The 21315-nt window shown below is 45.9% G+C and overlaps 1 protein-coding gene across 1 annotated transcript in view; it reads right to left on the bottom strand.

Moving 5' to 3' along the window:
- The window catches only part of LOC128894504 (3-phosphoinositide-dependent protein kinase 1), a 404982-nt gene that overhangs the window by 290618 nt on the left and 93049 nt on the right, over window positions 1-21315 (bottom strand). The window contains exon 4 of the mRNA XM_054156267.1: window positions 2287-2325. Coding sequence (XP_054012242.1) covers window positions 2287-2325 — 39 coding nt within the window. The remainder of the gene's footprint in view (window positions 1-2286; window positions 2326-21315) is intronic.

A 21315-nucleotide genomic window follows, 5' to 3' on the forward strand; every position in this document is an offset into this window, starting at 1 on the left:
CTCGAAACAGGTGTAAACAGGCGAACCAGCGAGTCACGGTGGTCCAGCGACGCGGTGATTAATTAATGACTCACAGGCAATTGCGACGATTGCCGGGCATTAATGGAAACGCGGCGAAAGGTAATATTGTGACGGTGCGGTGCGGTCAGCGTGTCACGTCACGGGACTTCGGATCCAGGGCCGTCACGGTCCGCGAGTGGGGATCGTTATATTAATTTAGGGCTAGCGCTCATTAAAACTTAACGATAGCGCTCGTTATCCTCGCCCGATAACGACGTACGCGCCGATTATTATTCGTCGATTATGTCGTGCAGCGTTTTGTTTCGCCTTCGTTACCGTGGCCCAAAGCGGACCGGTTATTACGGGGGCTCGGCCGTTCTTTTTCCCATCGATGGACTTTCGATCGTTACGCGCCGCCACGCTCGCCAATCGCTGGATCATCGCTGAATCGTGGAAAGGTGCACGGTGGTGCCTTCCTTTCGGGACAAGAAATTGGATCAGTCTGCTAGAAATCGAGATTTTTGTATACCTACAACAAGGATTTCTAACGGTGGAAATGACTCTGTGCCGTGTTGGATGTCGATATTCGAAGATTAAAATACTAAATCTCTGCAAAGAGGCACGTGCCTCTCGCGTATACCGAGACAGTCTTGGAGTGCTTTGAGGAGATGAGTACCAGTCTGAAAAAAAAATGTCGAAGAATCAGCTAGAACGACATCAAGGAACCTTTTCCCACGGAACGAAACTACCTGTTCCCTTACTCGAAAGTAGACACAGGAAGAACTGAAGGACTCCGAGGAAACTTCCCCGCGACTCTAAAAGTACGACTCGCCTCAGACATTATCACGTCCTCTCACCCTTTCCCTCTTCCCCGTTCCTAACCCTCCTGCTCTTTCCCCGGGAACCCTTTCCGGCGCAGCTCATCTTGCATTCTGCGAGGATTAAGGCTGACGGCATTCCCGGGTTTAATAAGTGTCGCCCGAATGACGTGAATTAGTCCAATATGTCTGAAGCTCCCGGTAGCAACAATTCAGGCCTGCTGCATCGCGTAATTAAAATTACTCCGCGCGTCATACTTTACGTCAGGGCCGCTAGTCGCGGGAAGAGGCGAGGTCGGGGTTGTCGTGTCGTTCCCTGCAGTAATTGAAGCCCCCGGAGGGTCGGTGGAAGGAGTAAGAACATCCCCGAGCCCTGGTTTCCGTCGCGAGGATGCACTCCCCAATATCGGCCGAGATACAAAGCGTCTAACAACGATAACCCGTTTCGATGCTTGTTTTCACGCCTCCATCGCATCTGATCAACCCGACCTGTTCAGTGCCGCGTAAACGCCGTCTCGGATTAAACCTCTCGAAACCGTCTGCGAAATCAGGAACGCTCGATAATCGGTTGAGGTAACAACTGACTTCGAAGGTAGTGTCTATACGGTTGGGAAATAAGCGTTGTTTCGATGCTTTCATGATTCACTTAATTTAAGGAAAATATAAGCTTTGGTTGTTGAAATACTTTCGTAATTTAACGAAGAGGACCAGGAAACCTCGCGGCTCGGTTCGTGTAATGAAAAAAGTAAACAATTCTTGAAAAGACGTTACCGATTTTTATTTATTCACCCAGGCGCGAATTTTTCCTAACCACTCTTCCATCCCACACCTTCGTTACCGCAGAAGAGCCTGGCCACCTTTGCGCCCAACGCCTCCATCCTCCAGGGACTCCTTTCCTTGGTTAACCTCCGCCCCCGCGACCCCTCGGGGAGAGCAAAGCTTGCAAGGGGTTGGCCCAGTTTCGACGTCGACGGGTTTGTAATTGCATTCGCAGCTCGGCCCCGAACGTGCACTGGCTCCGCGTGGAGATCGAGCACAGTCGGATATTTAATATAAATCGGTCGGACGGCGATATTGCGGAAGAGGAAAGTACGCAGAGCGGATGAGGAAAGGGGTGGGGGCGGCGTTGCATTCCCGTGGTGCGGATGCACCGCATTTCGACGCATCAACGGGAAAAAGTGGGTCGTTGCGGGAGATACTTTTACACGGGCGAATTTTAGGGACCTCCCAGGAGATGGAATCGGTACTCGATCGATGGAAAGGAGTCGTCGAACCTCTCGAAGGTGGACGAGAAACGATAATCGTGAAATTCTGACCCCTTTATCGATTTACCTGGGATACAGGAAGGAATGAATATATTCCGATACCAGCCTAAGCGAATCATTCAAACATGTTTGCTTCGATGCGCTTATCGAATGCATAACAATGAAATTAGATAAACGATTTGTTGAGAGCAGTTGTTCCGTACCTTGGCTGGCGAATCCTCCGAAGTCTCGCATTCCTCCACCTGGAAAAAGAAAAAACGAAGACTCGTATTAATTACTCTCCTTCTGTGTCAAACGAACTATGTCAGCGAAGACTTGAGTCCCGAATCTAAAAATGATATTTTCTTTTTTATTTATTTTACTCCAACCTTCCTCAATTTTGCACAAAACGTGGATCAGCATCTCCTTCGTCGATCTACTATCGTTTCATGCAAAATGGGCGAAAGCGATCGAAGAAACAGAGAGTAGCCCCGACGCACGATCCCTTCGCGAAAAAATCCGATGACCGCGAATTCTCGTCGAGGCAGTCACGCGTTAGCTGCGTAGTGAGTTCTTTCATACTCTCCGAATTCTGCATCGTCTCTTTCTTCGGCGTCAGCGTGCCACGGATCTGGCCATTGGCGCGTAGCGGTGCTAATGAACTTCGAGCTCGTGGCACTTTTGGATGCACCAGGCATCCAGCAACTATTTCTCGTTCAGGTATCCTCCGAAAGTCGTTGAATCTTTAAAAATTTGCGTGTACGTTAATACAGTAGGTTAATCCGAGTACAAATTGCACTATTTTAACCCTTTGCACTCCTAAGGCCACCTATTCTGTCCGGGAACTTGAAGGCGTTTCTAAATTCAATTAGGTATAGTTAGTCAATATATTAGGGGGACCGAAAAGTAATCAAAATTTGATCAACATTTATTTGTTAAAGAAATCTTAAATACTAATACCTGCATATAGCCAAATTGCTTGGAGTGCAAAGGGTTAATGCCTAAATTATATTGTATGTCTCTCAGATACCAACCCCCCGCTGCTAGCCCATTCATATTTCTTTTGCCTGTAGTTTTGCCTGAGTAGCCCCGACCAACGGTGTAATATGATCTTCACTGATTGATACGCTTCTGTCGAGTGTTTTCTTTTTACTCGGACCTCTTTCTCTTTCACTATCTGTCCTTTCCTACGTTCGACGCTCGACTCGTGTCAAGTGTAAACAGTTATAATAAAAAAAAGTTTGATCGTTGCATTAGCATTGTCTCATCGAAATATCCGATCCCGGAGCATCTTACTGTCCATTTATCGTAGAGAAACTTGTGCATTTAAGGAGACTGTTGAATTATATACATGTATATGAATTTGAAAAGTTTCGAGAAGTGTACACGCGGTATGCGACGTACACTCCGTGCTCGACGACCTCGCTCATTTTTCGTTCCCGTTCGGAAATCATAAATTAAGGAAAGGGGAGAAGAGTGCGTTTTGCTCGAAGCAGTCCAGGTATCCGTGACGAGCCTAACGAGCAGACAATTCCCGGGCGAACTTTACGCGAAGGATGCTCGAAAGGGTGCACTCGAAGTGGATGGATCTACGGGGCAGCTTTTCAAATTAATGGAACCACCGAGGTTCGCGAGTCAAAGGGGCCCGCGGTCGAGTCCGTCTCGTCGAGACGTTAATTTCGATCGGTATCTCCGAGGGCATCACTTTTATTATAATTTAGATGTAAATGCTGGAGGGAGGAGTTGAGGGGGGGGGGGCACAGAATTCGTTATTAATCACCGGTTCCCGCGTCGCTCTCGCGACGGGGAGATTGTTCCGGTCGTTGGTTTTCGATGCCAGGTAACTGAGAGATCTCCGACCGTTGAATAGTTGACGTGAAATTTTCGAGTTAAGGGGGCAACCGTAACGATATCGTTAATTAAATTCCGCACACTCGCGCGTCCTTGACGAGGCACGGCGATGCGCGCCACCCCGTCGTTAAACAGTAAATTACCTGTAAATGCGTAATCGGTGCGGCGCGACGGGAACACGGACTCCCGCTGCACGCGAAATCCCTTCAAAATGCTAATTCTCGAGTAACTTACTCCAACTTATCGATCGAGAGATTTATGAGGATTAAATGATTAGGACTAGCGAAAAGAATGAATTTCCAATTGAGGTTTCTTAACCCTTTGCACTCCTACGTCTTTATTTAAGTGCATGTGGAGGTATGCATATATTGCACTCCTCCTTTTCGTTACATATATTTTGTTCTTTACACACTCCTACGTCGAGTGCGACTCGACAGTAGTTTTTATCTCAGGATCTCATTTGTCGAATCCCACTCGACGTTCTTTCATGTCCAAATCAATGATGAAAGAAATTGTTTCAAGATATATCATACACTTCAAAATTACAAAATATAACAAAAATGAGAATAAAAGTGGCATTTAAGTGAATTTGTTTCTACCTCTATTTATTTAAATTGCCTTATGTTTCAATTAAAGTAAATCACAAATAAAATGCTTAATAGCACTGGGAGCTGATGATAACGAAATTGAATAAAACTAGACAACGATTTCTCTAATAGAGATACTACTATTTCATCATCCTAGCATACGTGTTGAATACCTCATTCACGATGTTAATAGATCGCTTGCGTAAAGAAACTTTACGAGAAGAGTGTGGCGTCCACACCTCCTTACCACCTTGCGAGTAACATCGTTGGAAATTGCAGGAAAACACGGGCAAAGATCGAAAACTGCGTCTAGGCATCCGGTAATCGGTAACCTCGGAGACGACTCGAGCGAACGCGTACGACGGGGAATAACAATGAAGGAACAACGATAGTAATGGAATTATCTTTGGGCAGTCGTTGTTTGGGAGCCGCGTTTCTGGCGACGGCGCAGTTTCTCGTGCGGGCGCGTGGCCGGATGCTAATGAACTCGCCGTTGAGTCACGTTTCGGGAACACAAAAGAACGTAGGAGAGGACACGACCGACCCGGTAGAATCCTGGCACCGGGACTCGAAGCGCCGAGTTTGCAAATTAGCGGCATTTCGGTGCAACTGGCTTTACCGAGGCGAGCACGTGCAACGTTTTTCCACCTCCTACTCTTTCTGGCCGTGCGTCTCTCCTCGATTTCGCTTTTCCACCGAGTCGGTGGTATTTGTGGACCGACCTTTCCGCGTTTACCCGTTGCACGCGCTCGAGTCGAACGCGATGACGCTGCCAACTGTTTCACGACGGGACGTTGCGAAATCGGCCCGGTTCGAGTTGTTGTGCCCGCTTCCCGTAGTTCATTGCCTCTCGAAATTAGAGGAAGGCTGAGCTCACGGACATCGAAGAGCGTAGTTTACTTTTTCTGGCAATCTTTGGCTACCAATAGCTTAGGTTGATCGTTCTAACTACGTCTTTGAGTGATAGAGAAGGATTTTAATCGATAGTTTCATCTATTGGTACATCGTCGATCACTGATGCTCGTATCTCGATGTACCCATTCGACGATCAAGAGCGAAGCCGCCATTATTATTTATCGCCAAATAATAATCCACCGTGATACTCCCGTCCCGTAGAATCAATAGACTGCACGACGGATTATTACTCGGCAGTAAATAGCAATCCATCGTTAATTTTCGGCAAAATCATCGTCCGATCGGTCCCGGGAATTGTCGGTCGTCGAACGGACGCGGGCGCCATTAAAAGTTGGAAACAAAGCGCGACGGGGAAAAGTACTGCCCTTCGTTAACTACCGTAAACTTTCCCCACCCCCGGTCTCTCCGGTTGGAACTCGAAAAATGAGTTTACCCGAATTAATCGCAGTAAAAGCGGCCGCGTTAAGTATTCACTTAGCGCGCGGACGTCGCAACATCGCCCGCCGACAATTACGCTCCTCTCGCGTTCCCCTATAATTTCGCGAGTGTCCATCGAATTTTCCGCGACGCTGGGAAACGGAAAAACCGAGGAAAAAGGTGGAACGAGAAGAACAGAGAGATAGAGAGAAAGAGACAGACGATAAGACAGAAGCGTGTCCGGAAACCGTCCGTCGGGCCAAGGAACTTTTTCCTCTCGCTTCTGTCTCCGGCTCGAGGCCCCGTTCCGGAAGTGGCGCTCCGACTGCGACTAAACTTCGCGAGAAGTCGAGTTTAAGAGCTTCCCTGTCCGTCCCGGTGGGCCATTCCAAGATTGAAATTAATTATTTCACAAGGCGTGGCGACGATGGCGGTACGTAACGAGCCAGCCTCTCCGGAAAACGTCAGGTGTCGCGACGACGGGGACGATCTCTCGCAGTCGAGTGCGATTATCGAAGAGCACCGGCTCGTCGATCGGCAGCTGGTCGAGAGGATTTGTGCACTTTGAGTTCGTTGTGCTTCGTTTTGCTTCGAAATCGCGTCGCATTATCGTCCAGATGCAGCTTTTACGAAATTCTCGCGATCTCTAGCCTTTAGTGCACCTTCGAGCTTTCCTAAGCGATTAACTTTGCTTGGAGTTTCTCCGAGAAACTGATGCTCCATCGCGAAATAGACGCCGCGAGCATGGTGTACCATAATTTTATCGCGTAGGAAAACGATGAATTACGACGGAGTCGGTCGATCGACTTCTTAGATAAGGACTTGCTTGATCCACAGCTTTAGAGCGATGTTCTGCGAATCCGTGTAGAAGCAACTAAGTTTCCAGAAGTACGATCGGTCGTAACCACGAGGAGGTGGACACTCGCTCGTTTTGGTGGTCTGTGATACTTTGGTCGATTGCTCAAAGAGTACTCAGCGTCTTTACCACCTTAATTCACGGCTAATCCGATACCGTTACATCCTTGGTATTCTTCCCTTTCCCCCGTGGCCAGCTGCGGGAATAACATTTCGATGATCGATCGCCAATCGCGGTTAAGAGGCGTATTAATTGCCCGTCGATCGGTACCTCTAATTACCGGTGTGCACCGCGCTGGCTGATTAATTACCGCCGGCTGGCCACGGGTAGTAACCAAAGTGAGATCGATGTTCGATCGTGGTATTCCCTTTAATTCGAGTCGATCGAGTGATTATTTTTCATCCCGGTGTGTCTCCTCATCCACCACGTTTCGGCTCCCCTTTCTCCGTTGTTTCTGCGCGTTATCTTAAAGAAAATACGAGGAAAAAAAATCGCCACGGTTGATTTGGATACGCAAGGGAAGAGTTAGACTGTTCTCCGTTTTTCTACGATGCCCTTGTCTTTTGAAAGAGATACGGATTATTAACCCTTTAATCTCTAACAATGTGTGAGACTCGTCTTCTTTGCATTCAATCTCCAAATCGATCATCCCCACGTTTCATTTGCGTACAAACGTCCAAATAATTCGACGGTTAAACAAAAACGAGCGAAAAAAAACGCAGAGTGGGCGGAATAGCGGCGGAATAGCGACGATACCACTCTTTCAGTGGAAATTAAACATTTTCTTTAGATCTAGCAACAAAAACACGGAGTCGGGTTGCCATCAAAGCCATGCAAGGATACGAACTTCCTCGATAATTCCCGCACCGACGAACCAATAAATTTCCGCGGGATCCTTCCGAGACCACAAAAGGCCATTGTCCCCTGTATTTTTCCACGTTCGTTCGGTTATCTCCTGTCGGTTTGGAAAGTCGAGGTCACGCAGGATCAGCGTTCGACTTAGTTGTTTTCTAAAAAAATAACGGAAGCGAAAAGGTTTCCGATCACGAGCGCCGCGAACGGAAGTCACCAGACGTCTTTGTCGCGTTTTCCTCTTATCTCCCATTTTTATTTCTCTCCGACTTCATAGCTCCGCTCTTGTCTACCCCTTTGATCGCTCCTCCTCTTTTCACACATATAATATATTTATTAGAGCGGGTTTTCTTTTAGCAACGGTTCCGGCGAGCGACGATTGTTACATGGTGTACTCCACGTCAAGATGGAACAAAAATGAGAAAACGTGGAGATAAGTATGAGAAAAGTCGGATAACATTTTCGCATTACAAGTATTAAAATAAGTCCAGAGACTATCCCAAGCGCATTGCGCTATTTGAATTTTATATTTTTATCGTCACTTTCATATCACCCCCCTTCCCATCTTCAATGTCGTGTTTTCTACATCATTTATTACTCGTACGTTCTCCCGAACGTTCTTTAATCTCTTCCCGTATTGTTATTCCATCTGCGCAGTTGCGTACGGCGTACACTTTGTATTCCGGCTAAATGTTCTCAGGGGACTTGGTCCCGGGGCATGTAATAAACGAACTTTCCTTCTCCCTCTCCTGCCCGTGCATTCAACGCAGATTCTTTTGGCCACGAGTTCAAAAACCTTGGCGCGCGTGCTGCTTCCGCGGGAACGGCCGCGAGCTACCAATTACGAGGAAGAGATGGAACGTTACGGGCGGTCTCGTTACGCCAATTTCGCGTGATAAGTTCGCGGCGAACTCGTCGGAGCCCAGGGAACGTATGAAAATGTTTGTTGTGCCGCGACCGCGCGTGCTTTTATGAGATTTGCCATATGGAGAGCTGTACGGTAACTCGCGCTCGACCGCGCAGACCACCAATTCGAACGGCACGCGGCCATTTAACCGCTTCGGCAATTCGAAATCCTCCCGTTTCATCCCCTCTCCGCCGTTCCTTTCAACTCTATGTTCGGATTAAATAAATTCGAACGCGCGATCCAATCTCTTGATTAAATAAATTCGCGTAGAAGCGATACGCTCTGTTCGTAATAATAAAATTCTGTTAATTAATTGTATCCCGTCGCACGCCAAATAGACTAAACATTGATAATCGTATCGGCGAGACATAACAAGATAGCAATATCGAATACGTGACACCTAAAAAAACGCGACATACGAAAATTCCCGAAGAACAACGAGGGTATATAAAAGGGTATATAATCAATAGATTGCAAGGACATCTAAAAAAGTAAGTTTTAAATTTCAGAAGTGAAACTTTGCCACTGTAAAGCTTGATCCGCGCACCTCCACAATAATTTTTTCTTCAGTTGACCAGGCTACCACAAGTCAGCGCAATCTCGTTCCACCATAAATAACCACTCCAACTCGCAGTTGCATCTCATCAACGCTGAAGATTTAAGATTATACTTCCACATTGTAAACGCTCATTAGCAAACGAAGTATGAAGCAGAGTTAGCCTTGTGCCACACCTTCAGCATTGTTCCTTCTGCTCTAATTCGAATTTTTAATTCAACCGCCTTTTTTTTTTTTACCGCGATACATACTTATGATTCACCGTCGTTAAGGATTTACTTCAAATGCTACCTTTGCTCAGCTCGGACATCCGCGAGAAGAGTCTACAAGGAAAAATAAAGACAAAACTTGCTTCCTGCCGTTGCTCGCTTAATCTTCGTTGCACAAGTTCTGATTCAGATAACTCTTAACTACAACGAGAAATTCGTAATTACGTTTCACGGTTAAAACATTTCTACCGTGACTCTACAGTTCCCCTGCAACGCTTCGCAGTTGCAAGTTTTCGATGGTTGGAGCTTTATTCGCGACTCTTTTCGTTTAAATGAAATTAGGGTGTAGAAAGAGGAATTGACGCACGTTAATATTTTTTGGCGGCACTTTGGTAACTGTAGCGGCATAGGCGAGATAAATGGACGAGTTCAAAGACAGCTGGACGAATGATCCGAAGGGAACGAAGTCGGTTCGCTTCGAAATGAATAGGTACGCCCGCGTCGAAATTAATACTCCTCGAACTCGTAGAAAATCGTTCGGGATAAATCATCCTCGGGATTCGACAAATACAATTCTCTAATTTGAGCGGAGGGGTCGGTGAGAAATTACGCCGCCATTTGGCAAAGTTACGTTCCGTCATCCCTATCCGATGGGTATTAAACAAATTTTTTAAAAGTATTATAAAATGCGCCACCTGATTTCGCGGAGCTCCGATCTCTCCAGTTATTCCTGCAACGGCCTCTCTCGATATTTCTATTCGGTCCAAATGTCAATCGACTATTTGCTGAAGAGGACACGCTCGGATCGAACGTGTCGCGGCTACGTGCGCGTCAATCAGTGGCACCGAAATAAAACCGTAACGTGTTCCGCCGCGGTCACTCTGACGTTGAAGGCTCGATTGATAGATACGCTGAATTATTTATCGTTCGCGAGTTATCACTTCTCTCGTGTCGACTGAATTATTACTCGACTCGGATATGCACCTGGTGGTCGACGTTCTCCAGAGATCCCCCCTCGATCCCTGGGATTACCATCGAAATCGCAGAGATCCCTCGAGGTTCCTTTTGTCAAAGATTGTCCACGAACATTCAATCATCGAGAATTTAAGACATCATTGACCGGCAATTTTAGACAGATGCGACTCTAATTAAAATTAAAACAATCTAACTCAACTTTAATAAACTTTCTTTATATTTTACCAACATAATGAATTGAAATATTTTACGTATCTCTTGCATAACAATACAATTTTTTTACATCTCCCTGGGTTTCATAAATTGAAATAGATAACGCAAATGCAAACACGAGTTAACTTGTGACCGGTCAACAACGTGTGAAAAGAATTCAAGAGGGGATTTTAGAGGCAATTGGAAAATGGAAGCCATTGATTAACAGAACGTTTCCTCAAAAGAATTGTAATTGACACGGTACGAGATCGCGATCGAATGAATACATAAATACATCAAGATCCAGCGGGTACAATGAGTTCATCTGCTACAGAACTTTCAAAGAAGAAACAATTCCCCTTGATCTCTCAATCGCGACAGTTATTCTTCAAAGGTCTTTATGAGTGATCGACTTCTTAGGATTGAAATTTAAATATCCGTTTTACTTGTTCGAGTAGACGAGTCAAGAAGCGAGCAGAGAAGTTTAGATAATAATACAGGTATTGAAACGATCAGTTTCAAGCTTCTGAAAGAACCATCGACACAGCCGTTTTAATTTATGCAATTTTTTCCAAAGAAGTTACTTTAAAAGAACTTGGTTAGAATTTAACACAGGATTCCTCAGAAATCGAAAGAGAGTCATTATCTTTTATTTAGAGGTCTTAGATATTGAAAAGAATAAATCATCTGTTGTAACCACAGTTTTCCTTCTTACCGTATCGATTGAAATTACTTTATCATGCAAAACGATGATTGCGTATGAATGAGGAGCATCGAAGACGAGAAACACCGGGGACTAAATGAATTCGTGGTTCGGGCAGCAAGGAAACAAGGGACGGTAGATAGAGCGACAGGAAGATTTATTAAGATCATTAAGAGGGCGCTAGGTGTTAAGTGTGTATCCGCGTCAGGAGGTTTCGCGATTCTTTGTCAGGGGTCTGGTTTCTGCGGCGCGCGCAAGGAACCGTGCAATTAGAAAAGACCGCGAGAGCCTTTTCGCCGGAGATTTATGAATCGCTTGATTGCTCGTTCCTTTCCCAGTTCGTGGGCCCGTGGCGCTGGTTTAACGATTACTTTTCAAATGGCTTGTAAATAATCGTTGTTCGCCTAAACGCCGCCGCGAATGAATCTTAATCGCTGCACGCGGCGTAATTAGTCCGAGAGAGTAATTGGTAGCGTTCGAACCGCGCCGCTAACACGTTCCACGATTGTAAATATAACTATCTGATAGGTAGTTATTATCACTGTCAGATATTCTAACCCTTTGCACTCGGATGTCCCTCATGAGGGGACATCATAAGTTTAACAAATTTTGTTAGTGACACCACTGCCAACATAAAGGATTTATGGTGTGAATGCTTTAAGAAAGCTATAAGAATTTATAATAAAGCCTAATAATACCAAAAAATATACGTTTCCAAAGTTAGACTATTTTATGTAACGCGATTCCTGTTCGCACATTTTACAACGAGGTGGCGCAGAATGCGGAGGGTTAAACAATTATTTTATTCATTGCTATACTGATCAGAAATATGATTCTGGTGTAGTAGTCGACATACTGAGGTCTGTCGTTCGGTTGATTGAATTCCTGTATGGTAGCGCTGAGATTGGATGAAAGAAAAGCGGCGGAGGAAACATGACGAAATCGCAGAAATAGAAGTAAAAAGACGGTCAAGAGCACGCGCAGGTACGTATCGCGAGGGAAACGTCGTTCTATTGGAAACGTGTCTCCGGACGTCGCGACCGTATCTCGAGACGGTGATAAGGAACCTGTTCTTGGATCAGGGAAATGGGTCAATTTATTGAAAACAGTAGAAGAGGGGGTGAAAATATTTGACAAAAGAAGGCTTGTTCGAAAATAAAAACGACTCGTTATGCGCAAACAATGAGCATGTATAAGCAAGATTCGTAAAAGCTGGAAAAAATCGTAACGTGGCTATATTGAATAACCCGATAAAATGTAAAAAGACGATAAGAAACGTTTAGAAGTCGAGATTTCCACGGAGCATCGACGACGACGAAGGGCGAGGAGGGGAAAATCCACTTCTCCCCAGAGCACGCGAAATCCCTTGTATCGTTGGGAATCATCTCGACGAATATACATACGGTTGCTCGCATACCGTGTACGAACGCTGACGGAAACAAGGATCAGACACGAGCGGAAAATAAAAGGAGCACACGAAAAGGGAACGGAACGCTGGATACACGTGTCCTTCGACTGTGGGCTCGCGTCTGAAACCAATCGAGCGTTTCCTCGTGGATATCTTGGGGGCACCACAAAGGAACAGTCTGCTCGGGAGAAGGCTGGACTCGCGATTAATAACATGGGAATGAAAAGAAACGGGAATTCGTCTAGCTCGAAAGGATGGCATCCATCGAATACGATACGTCGATTTTAATATTCGCGTCCTTTGCACTCGCTACGGTAGACTCGTTCGATGAAACTAATTCTGAAAATAAGAACAACGGTTAGGTAACTGGAAGCATCGAGTTCTTTTTCCTTGATAAAAAGGAAGAGGGTCGTACGGCCAGCTTATGACAATGGGTCCAAAGGAATCGTAAATATTATTCGTCGTCCGTAGGAGCCACGTGTCCAGGACGCTCGAATCCCAGGCATGTACGAACGTCGACAGGGGATAAGAATTAGACGCACGCGGAAAACGAAGAAAATAAAGGGCGACGGGGGTTGAAAAGGGGGCAATAGGGGGTGGAGAGGGTGGGGAGAAGGAAGCCGGGTAGACGTGTGCAGCCACACAGCGAACTCGATCTATTCGAAGGCAGTCCGCGAACGTGTCTCCAGGCTCGGTGGACGTATCTCGAGGAGCTGGCTGAAGGGTGGCCACGACAGAGAAGAAGAAAGGGGTCGTCGAGATGAGGGTCGTGGAGGAGGGGATGATAGACTCGGTTCTCGAAGCAGTTACCGATACGATGGCCGATGCGACGGGACAGGGGCAGGGAGGCGACAGTTTTTTTTTTTTTCATTTTTATCGGAAGAAAAGAGTGGTTCCAGGCTGTAATGGAGTCCAGGCACGTATCCGTCGTGCACACGCCAGCAGAGCCCGCGGCTTTTCCAGCCAGTCCAACCCCTGCACTCACCCCATTCATCCAACAGCCTCTGCCCTCCCCCAACCTCGAACCCCTGCGATCCACCATGCTTCCCTTGGTCTTTCTAACCCCTCTGCGACGCTGCAGGTTGACGGACCGACGTTAGATCCCCTTAACTCGCACGCCAGGCCAAGCGACGCCAACACGCCTCTGTGCCCCGCTCGGCTCACGTATGCAGTGTCCGCGAGACAGAAAATGCACGGCGTCGATTCGATTACCGTTCCGTTTCGAACTGACTGTCTTTGAAGTACCCACCTGGTGAACGGGGTGGGTCGACGAAGACCTCGAAAGAAGAGATGGTAATCAGAATGCAGAGGTTTGATCCCTATCGTCGGTGATTCGAAGCGACGTTTCCTATCAAGAGGAATTCTCGAGTCGATAGTGGCAGATTTTAATAAAATTAATATGAATTGATCGTAAACTTTCGACAGGTTAAATATGTGTGTGTTATATGGAGGAGGTGAGAATGTTTATAATAATTACTAAAGGTTTCCTTCTAATCGATAATCAACATTTCTGTATGGTTTTCATGAATATACCATCGTGCACCAATTTTATTGAAATCGGTGTCTGCCATTATTAACGTTTCTCTCGTTAAGCTTAATGACGGCCAACCTGGCCCTTCCGTTACACCGCCCTGTATCTACACTATAATAGTTTCGGTACGGTGTAATAAGGAGACGCAAAATAGAACGGGAAAGTTTCCAAGTACCGTAAGAGTCGTAAATAACGTCGTCTCCTAATTAACGCGTCTTGATTACCTTTGTTTTAACGAATTAATTAATGACGAAAGTTTGGATTATTACCTTCGCAAGAACTTTCCTTCAAAGCACGAAGAGATGGGCGAAACGGATTTCCGCTGCGTAATTACTTAAAATTGCGTTTACATTCAGCATATTACAATGTAAAAGCGAGCAGAGCTACCAGGATATAAATGTATTACTCCGGGTCGTGTAACGGTTCACGAACAAAAGATAATCCACAAAGTAGATTCGAGCAGCGTTGCAACTTGGCGAGGCAAAACGAAATTTCAGGGCTTCGTTCCGAATACAGTATGAATATATAATAATTCGATATGGGATTTTCAATCATTTTTAACGAACGATTCTTCTATAAATAGACCATGAAATAATATTCGTAAATTTGTGATGTCACTCCTCCCAAACGGTTCGTCGATATTTCAACGACCAAATGGAATTCAAGTTTTTCATATTTCATATCTCAGCCGAAATCGCGAAAAAATATTTGGGGAACGCATACAATTCCGGACAAAACGCGATAAAAATTGAAGAAAGAACGTGTGGCCGGTCTAGGGACAACGTTGTCGGAGACAAGAGATGGACGAAAATCCGATAATCAGTCGATGAATCGCGGGAGAAGAAGGACAAAGAGATATCGCGAAACTGGGGACCGATACGGTGAAGATGGAAAACGGAAAAATGAAAAAGGAGAGGAAATCCATGATGCGCGGAGTCGAGAGGTTATCGCGCACGAGGTCGCCTCTGAAAACATGAATAGGAATGCGCGAGGACATATCCACTACCGTGAATATGAGAAGAAATCCACCGCGGCTATCTCTGTCGACGTCTGTACGTGTGTCACGCGACGAAAATATTCGCGTTTCAAGAGCGCTGCACTTTAATTACGCCCTTTGAATCGCGTATCCACTGTCGCGAAATTAACCAGCATTCGCGGTCCTGCAAGATATTGTTGCGACGATCAGAACTGATGGCGATCGCTCCACGTTGTGGATATTCGTGTAATATTGTAGACGAATGGTGCGCTACCTGGTAGATTTACTTACTAATTGTATTTATATAATTCCTAATTTAATTTGCGACAATTGTTTAACACGTTGATCACTACGTCAACCATACATGGGTTGACAGTGCTTTTCACTGAAGAATTAAAAAAATTAATGCTGAATGTTAAATATCATAGAAAATAAATTTGAACTTTGTACTTGAATTTCGATGAAGTTACAAAAATAAATATCACAATAAATGTCTTTTTGTGTAGTTTTCAATAGTCTGTAAACAGAACTTTCACAGAAGAAATTTGCAAGAGTATTAGCATGGCAGTCAACGTGCTAATAAATAATAATGTTGCAAGAAGAAGTGTCTCTCCATAAATGTAACACTCCTCGAAGGACTCCTCAACCGAACTGTATCTCGCGTCATTCTTTTATACCATTTACAGAGATACGTTATGCAACGATTCTTTTCTCGTGGAAAGCTCTGCGTCAACGATTCATACGACAAAGAGGTGAAAGTACCGTTTCAGAATTCTCGCAACCCCGCGCAAGCCACGTCACGAGGGAATCGACGGTCCGCGGCTTACTTCTCACCGGTGCAGCGAGTCGAGTTTTCCCATAAGCCACGCTGCGCACCTTTACCCTTCGCTCCTAAGGAAACAAAGGGCGGGAAAACGCGTAATTACGTCTCGTATCATGTTTCACACGAAACCCCCGGCGTCGTATCGCGGAAAATCGCGACAACGGCGACCGAACGAACGTCCGATTTAACGGAGCACGTGACCATAGCCGTGTCTTTTCACTTTTTCTCGTAACGCCGGCAATTAATCAGGCCGCGATTAAATTCCTTCGCATTGTTCTTCGAGCCAGCGAAACGGTAATTAGACAGCGACGGAACCGTTGGAACGATACCCCGACCGACGGTCGTACATCACGTAATCACGGTGCGTTTGACACTTATTATACCGGTCCCGGGGACGCAGTCCACGATGAAGTCCGCGGATAAGCCCTCCCGGACGTGTACACGCGTCGGGACGCGTTTAATGCTCGCATGTGACACGCTCACGCTGATTTTCTCCCTTTATTCCCGCCCTTCCTCTCCCAATCCGCCCACCGGACACGACTGCGACGCGCCGAAAATCCTCCACGAGGATTTTACGCGCAAATCTATACGGTTTCGCGACAACGAATCGCCCACGCGAGAGTCCCGCGTTTGTTCATCGATTCGCCGAACCAAACGCCGGGGCTGCTGAACTCTCGTGTCGCGCGGGGATTTCTTCGAGCTTTTGTTGTTTGGAGGGTGTCGCGACCAATCCCGTTCGGGAATGAATTTTGAGCTACACGGTCTGAGGGATTCAAAAACTTTGTCCGAACCTTTTTGCATTCGGCAAGTCTGGCTATACTGGGCGCTTTGTACACGAAGGGATGATTGCGGGGTACCTGAAGTCAACGGTGGTGTAATTTATTGGTCGAAACTATGGAGATACTGGAACATTGCAAAATAAGTCACGGACAGGTATGAAGGTAGTCGCAGCTAGTTGGATGCTATCAGAAAAACTATAAAAGATGTACTTTTTCTACACGAGGTACTTCCGAATAGAATTTTTCTTATTTTACTGTGCGGAATGAAGCATTAAAATGTTTTTCAAGATAAGTGTCGACGCAATTCGATCCCACGATTCGTTTATTGACAGACGATAACATTTTAATGTCGCGTTTGGCGCTGATAGTTGGATTATTTATTTCCCGTTTTTTGCCCGCGAACGGACATCCATGTAATACGGAAGTGGAAACGTCAAACTCCATCGAGCGAAGAAGGACACTCGAAGCTCTCGCAGCATTTAAAATATCCCGCAGAGGTTCCCTCGTATATCTGTTCATGAATGTTCCACTCATCCTTTTTATTCCTTTTAATTCCATTTGGCACGATTCGTGGCAAAAGTCCAATCGCGTCCGTTTGAATTATATACTCGTTACTGAAATGTAACGGTGAAATGGCTACGTCGAAGGAAAGAAAATCATTGCCAGTCGTTGAATCCGCTTGGTGCGGAATAAGCGGTAGATCATATCAGAAATTTTCCAAGTAAATCCGACGTGCACTGCTTCTATAATAAAACCATTATATTCCGTTGAATAAGGTCAGATGAAAATAGGAATTTCATTGAGAATTTCATTGGCATTAAACAGAAAATTTCAATATGCAGAAATAGACGAAGTGAAAAGAGAATTCCAAAACTAAAAGAACGTTTTAACTTATGAACATGGATGATAAGATTGGCTCAACACATGTCAAGAATGCGATAAACAAGATCGTCCAAGGATCACGAACCGAACAATTTGCTGCTTTAATCGTTATTGCTCGGAGACCGATGCGTACATGTTGGAAGCGTAGAAATCAGTAGGTCGTTGATCCAGCGCGAGGAAAACGTGTCAATGAACGTTGAATGAGTTACAAGACGCCAGCCCGTGCTGATCGCAAGATTCATTCCTTCTGGACGATTACTCGCTACCATTGCAACATCCTCTGCAGATTTATTTTTAGTTTTAGCTGACGAACCACTGCGCGTTTAACTCCCTTTGTAACGCGAATCGATGGTCCATGCAATGTTCGCATCGAAAAAACTTTCTCCCGAACTTTGAAATGTTTAAAAATATTTAAAATGTTGATGTTCTGTTGGCTGATATCGAAATTAATTTAATCCTCAGATCGTGTACGTTAATCACCCCCTCTAACAACGCAATCGTCAATATTAATTGACGCAGCTGACGCTCTTTGTTTTATACGTGGACAACACGATCGAATAATTTAACATAAGTACATTCGTGAAACATTCACACTGCGCGAAAAATAGACAGAAGGATCTGGATAGAATGATTAATTAGCTAGGAAATATAATTTTCGTGCTACAAATCAATAGGGGTGACTCGCGTAAAATCGTCCCCCAAAGAAACAGAAAATTATTCGGCAGCGAAAGATCGAAACGGCACGCGAGGGAGAACGGAGCGACTACGAGGGCACGGAACGATTAATCCTTCGGTTCTCGCCGGATTAATCGCGTAATCGCGGTAACTCCTCGGCGCCATTATCGATATTATCCTGGGATCGACCATTTTCATTAGCGAGCGCGTGGATCCGCGGGAAATTCGAGTCAGGCCAAGGTCTAGAGTTCGGGTTTTATTCGACCGCCAGGACGGTTTGTAGGTCGTTAAAACGGCAATCCTCGAGTCCTGGTGCGGCACGCCGGGCTGACATTAACTTCGGGGAGCCGTAAGGAGTACATAATGTTGCGTTAACTCGGCACCGAGGGGTAGATGGATAGGTGGTACGCGTCGCAACTTTAATTTTTTCCTCGTCGACAAAGATGGTTCCCCGCGTCTCCGCTACCCCGTTTTCCTTCTTTTTCTCTCGAGGAAGGGTGAACTCGCGAGGGAAGGAAAGAAGAACAAAAAGGAAAACGAGCGTGTCCTGTAAGTTTTTAAAATGCAACGGAGATGGGAGGGGATGGCCCGGTGCCTCCGAAGAAGAAGAAGAAACAACGTTCAGCCGGTGGAACGGCACGGGACGAACGACCGAGCCAGAACGTCGGCGTCGGCATCGGAAGGGTGAGACGATACGTGCGCGACATCGTGAAGCTCGTTATAATGCTCTTCGAGCTCACTTCATTTCTTATTGCCGGGGAACGCCGGCACGAGACTGCGGACCTTGACGAACGAGGCTGCAGAGCAAGCACCAGAACCTAATGGTCGTCGGCGAAAATTGGACGACGATGGCTGTTCGCTCGGGATAGTACTCGTCCGGAGGACGGGATATAAGAGATGGGCACAGGGGAAGGGAGGAACGTCGGGGTCCGTGCTTCTAAGACGACTCGGTGATTAAAGTAACGAAGAAACGATAATCTTGCGCGACGGTTGACATTGTTGTAGCAGCCCGAGGGAATAATAATATTCGGTGCTCCCGAATCCGAATGCTTCTGGCCTCATTTTCGGATCGTGTCGTTATATCGGAGAGACGTAGGAACCGAATACGAATTTCGAAGGTTCAACGAAAATCAGCTTCCGCTTCGGTGGATTTTCAGCCGAACGAGAAATCGTGTCACGAAGCGTCGACGATTGATATTAGTCGCTGAATTTCCGGGAACTCGTGAACAAGCTAAGGGATGATAGTTTTGCTAGATCAAACGAGCTGTAACTCGTTTACGTTTTGACAACGTTCGATGACGTTTCCTTTCGATACAAAAATTATGATCGCATCGAGTCGAAGTCACCCTTGTAAAAGGTAGCAATTCCAATGACAGCGAGGTCCACGGTGTTCCGAAGCTACAAAGACGAGCGGCGAAAGTATCCGTAGCGTTTCGCAGGCAATAAAAATGAGCCGAAAATGGGAGGGTTGGGGTTTCGAAGTGAAGCTCGAAGCATTACGGCGCGCCTAATTAAAATTCTTTGCCAGGGCCAAATAATTTGGCATAATGCAACGGCGAAGTCGAAGAGAGTAGACGGTGGCAAAAAAGAGGATCGCGCCGGGGTCGTTAGACGAGGCATTCCGTAGATTTATAGGTAAAGGGGCACGCTCGCGTTTGGCCTTGAAACGAAAGGGAACGCGGTAGATCTTCTCGTTTAAGGCCGGTGAATGAAACGGCCCTTTGACTAAACACCGCCATCGATATTAGGGATCTTCCCGTCTCTAACCTCCACGGTTAACCCTTCTCTTATTTTTTCGGTCCTCTTTTTCGCGTCTGCTCGTTTCTAAGCTCCGGTTTTGTATTGCCTCCGCTCTGAATGCACACCGTTTTCTTTCTCCATTTTTTTTCCTTTTTCCGTTCCGTCCGTTCGACGAGGGTTTCTCGCGCAGTTCGTGCACGCGTACTCGAAATACGAGCCAGCTCATTCAAAAAGAGGTTTCGCGAGCGCGAGCGCGCAATCCGACCGAGCGAGCGCTTCGCCAACAACGGGGTCGTCGACCTTGATGAATCACACAGTCGATCGCTTTAATTACTCCCGATATTAAATTACACCATCATACTTGACAGTAGAATGGAAAGTTTTAATTTACCGCTCGTGCTCGCGGTACACTACGATCGCTTGTGTACGCGATAACAAGCATCGTTAATTAAAGCGGAGCTTAATGAAGATCTTAGTACGAGACGAAGCCACGACTCGTCGGGCCCGTTTTCATTCAGAACGACGCCGGCGAGCCCGATGGTAGTATATTAACAACGTCGTCCGGAAATGTGCATCAGGGAGTCGACACACTACGTTTATCCACGGACATGGATATTCTATCCAGATCCACATACGAGCGCGAATTTCGAATCTATGGCTTGCGACAGAAATCTGCAACGCTTAGGTCTGAAGAGGATGGACGAAACATACTATAGAAATTTCAGCGAAACAAACAATATTTCATCCACTTCGAGCGCGAGTTTTAAATGCTCTGGAGAGTTTGTTCTTTGTAATTGGATAGGAATTTTATAGCAGGAGAAACTGGATCGGTCAGAGTTGTTTTGATCGAGGATCGCAGAATGCGTCGCGAATGAAGCGCATCGATAATATTGATATTTATAAGGGTGACGGTAATTAGGGTATCGAAACCGCCACTCGAACGGCGCACCGGCAAACACCCTCATCCGTCTTCTTCGATTTCCGTCCCCTTCGAGCAGCGTTTCAAAGAAAAAAAATGTACTGGCAGTACCGAGCTTGTCCCTTTGTCGATCAATCATTGTCAGTCGATAGATCCATCAGCGGGAATTCTTGGCGGTGAGGAAGTCTTTATGACCGACGCAATTAGATGACCCGTTTCGGATGCTCTCGGGCCACTCTTGCGCATATGTTCCTCTGCAACTGTTATTCTAACCATTCACGAACGTGGAGTCTTTTCCACGTTAACTAAATCACGCGACCAATTAATTCTACTCGAAAACGTTAAAGTGACGTTTCTTGACGTTCGAGGTGCACGATTTAAAATAAAAATAAAACGCAAGTCAGAATTTATTTGATATAAAAATATACGAATGAATGAGACTAAATGAAAACTGCTTCTTCAAATTTCAGGTTGCGTCAACCTGATATTAATGGCGTACG

Source organism: Hylaeus anthracinus, unplaced genomic scaffold (assembly GCF_026225885.1).
Source record: "Hylaeus anthracinus isolate JK02 unplaced genomic scaffold, UHH_iyHylAnth1.0_haploid 4, whole genome shotgun sequence".
Taxonomy (NCBI): Eukaryota; Metazoa; Arthropoda; class Insecta; order Hymenoptera; family Colletidae; genus Hylaeus; species Hylaeus anthracinus.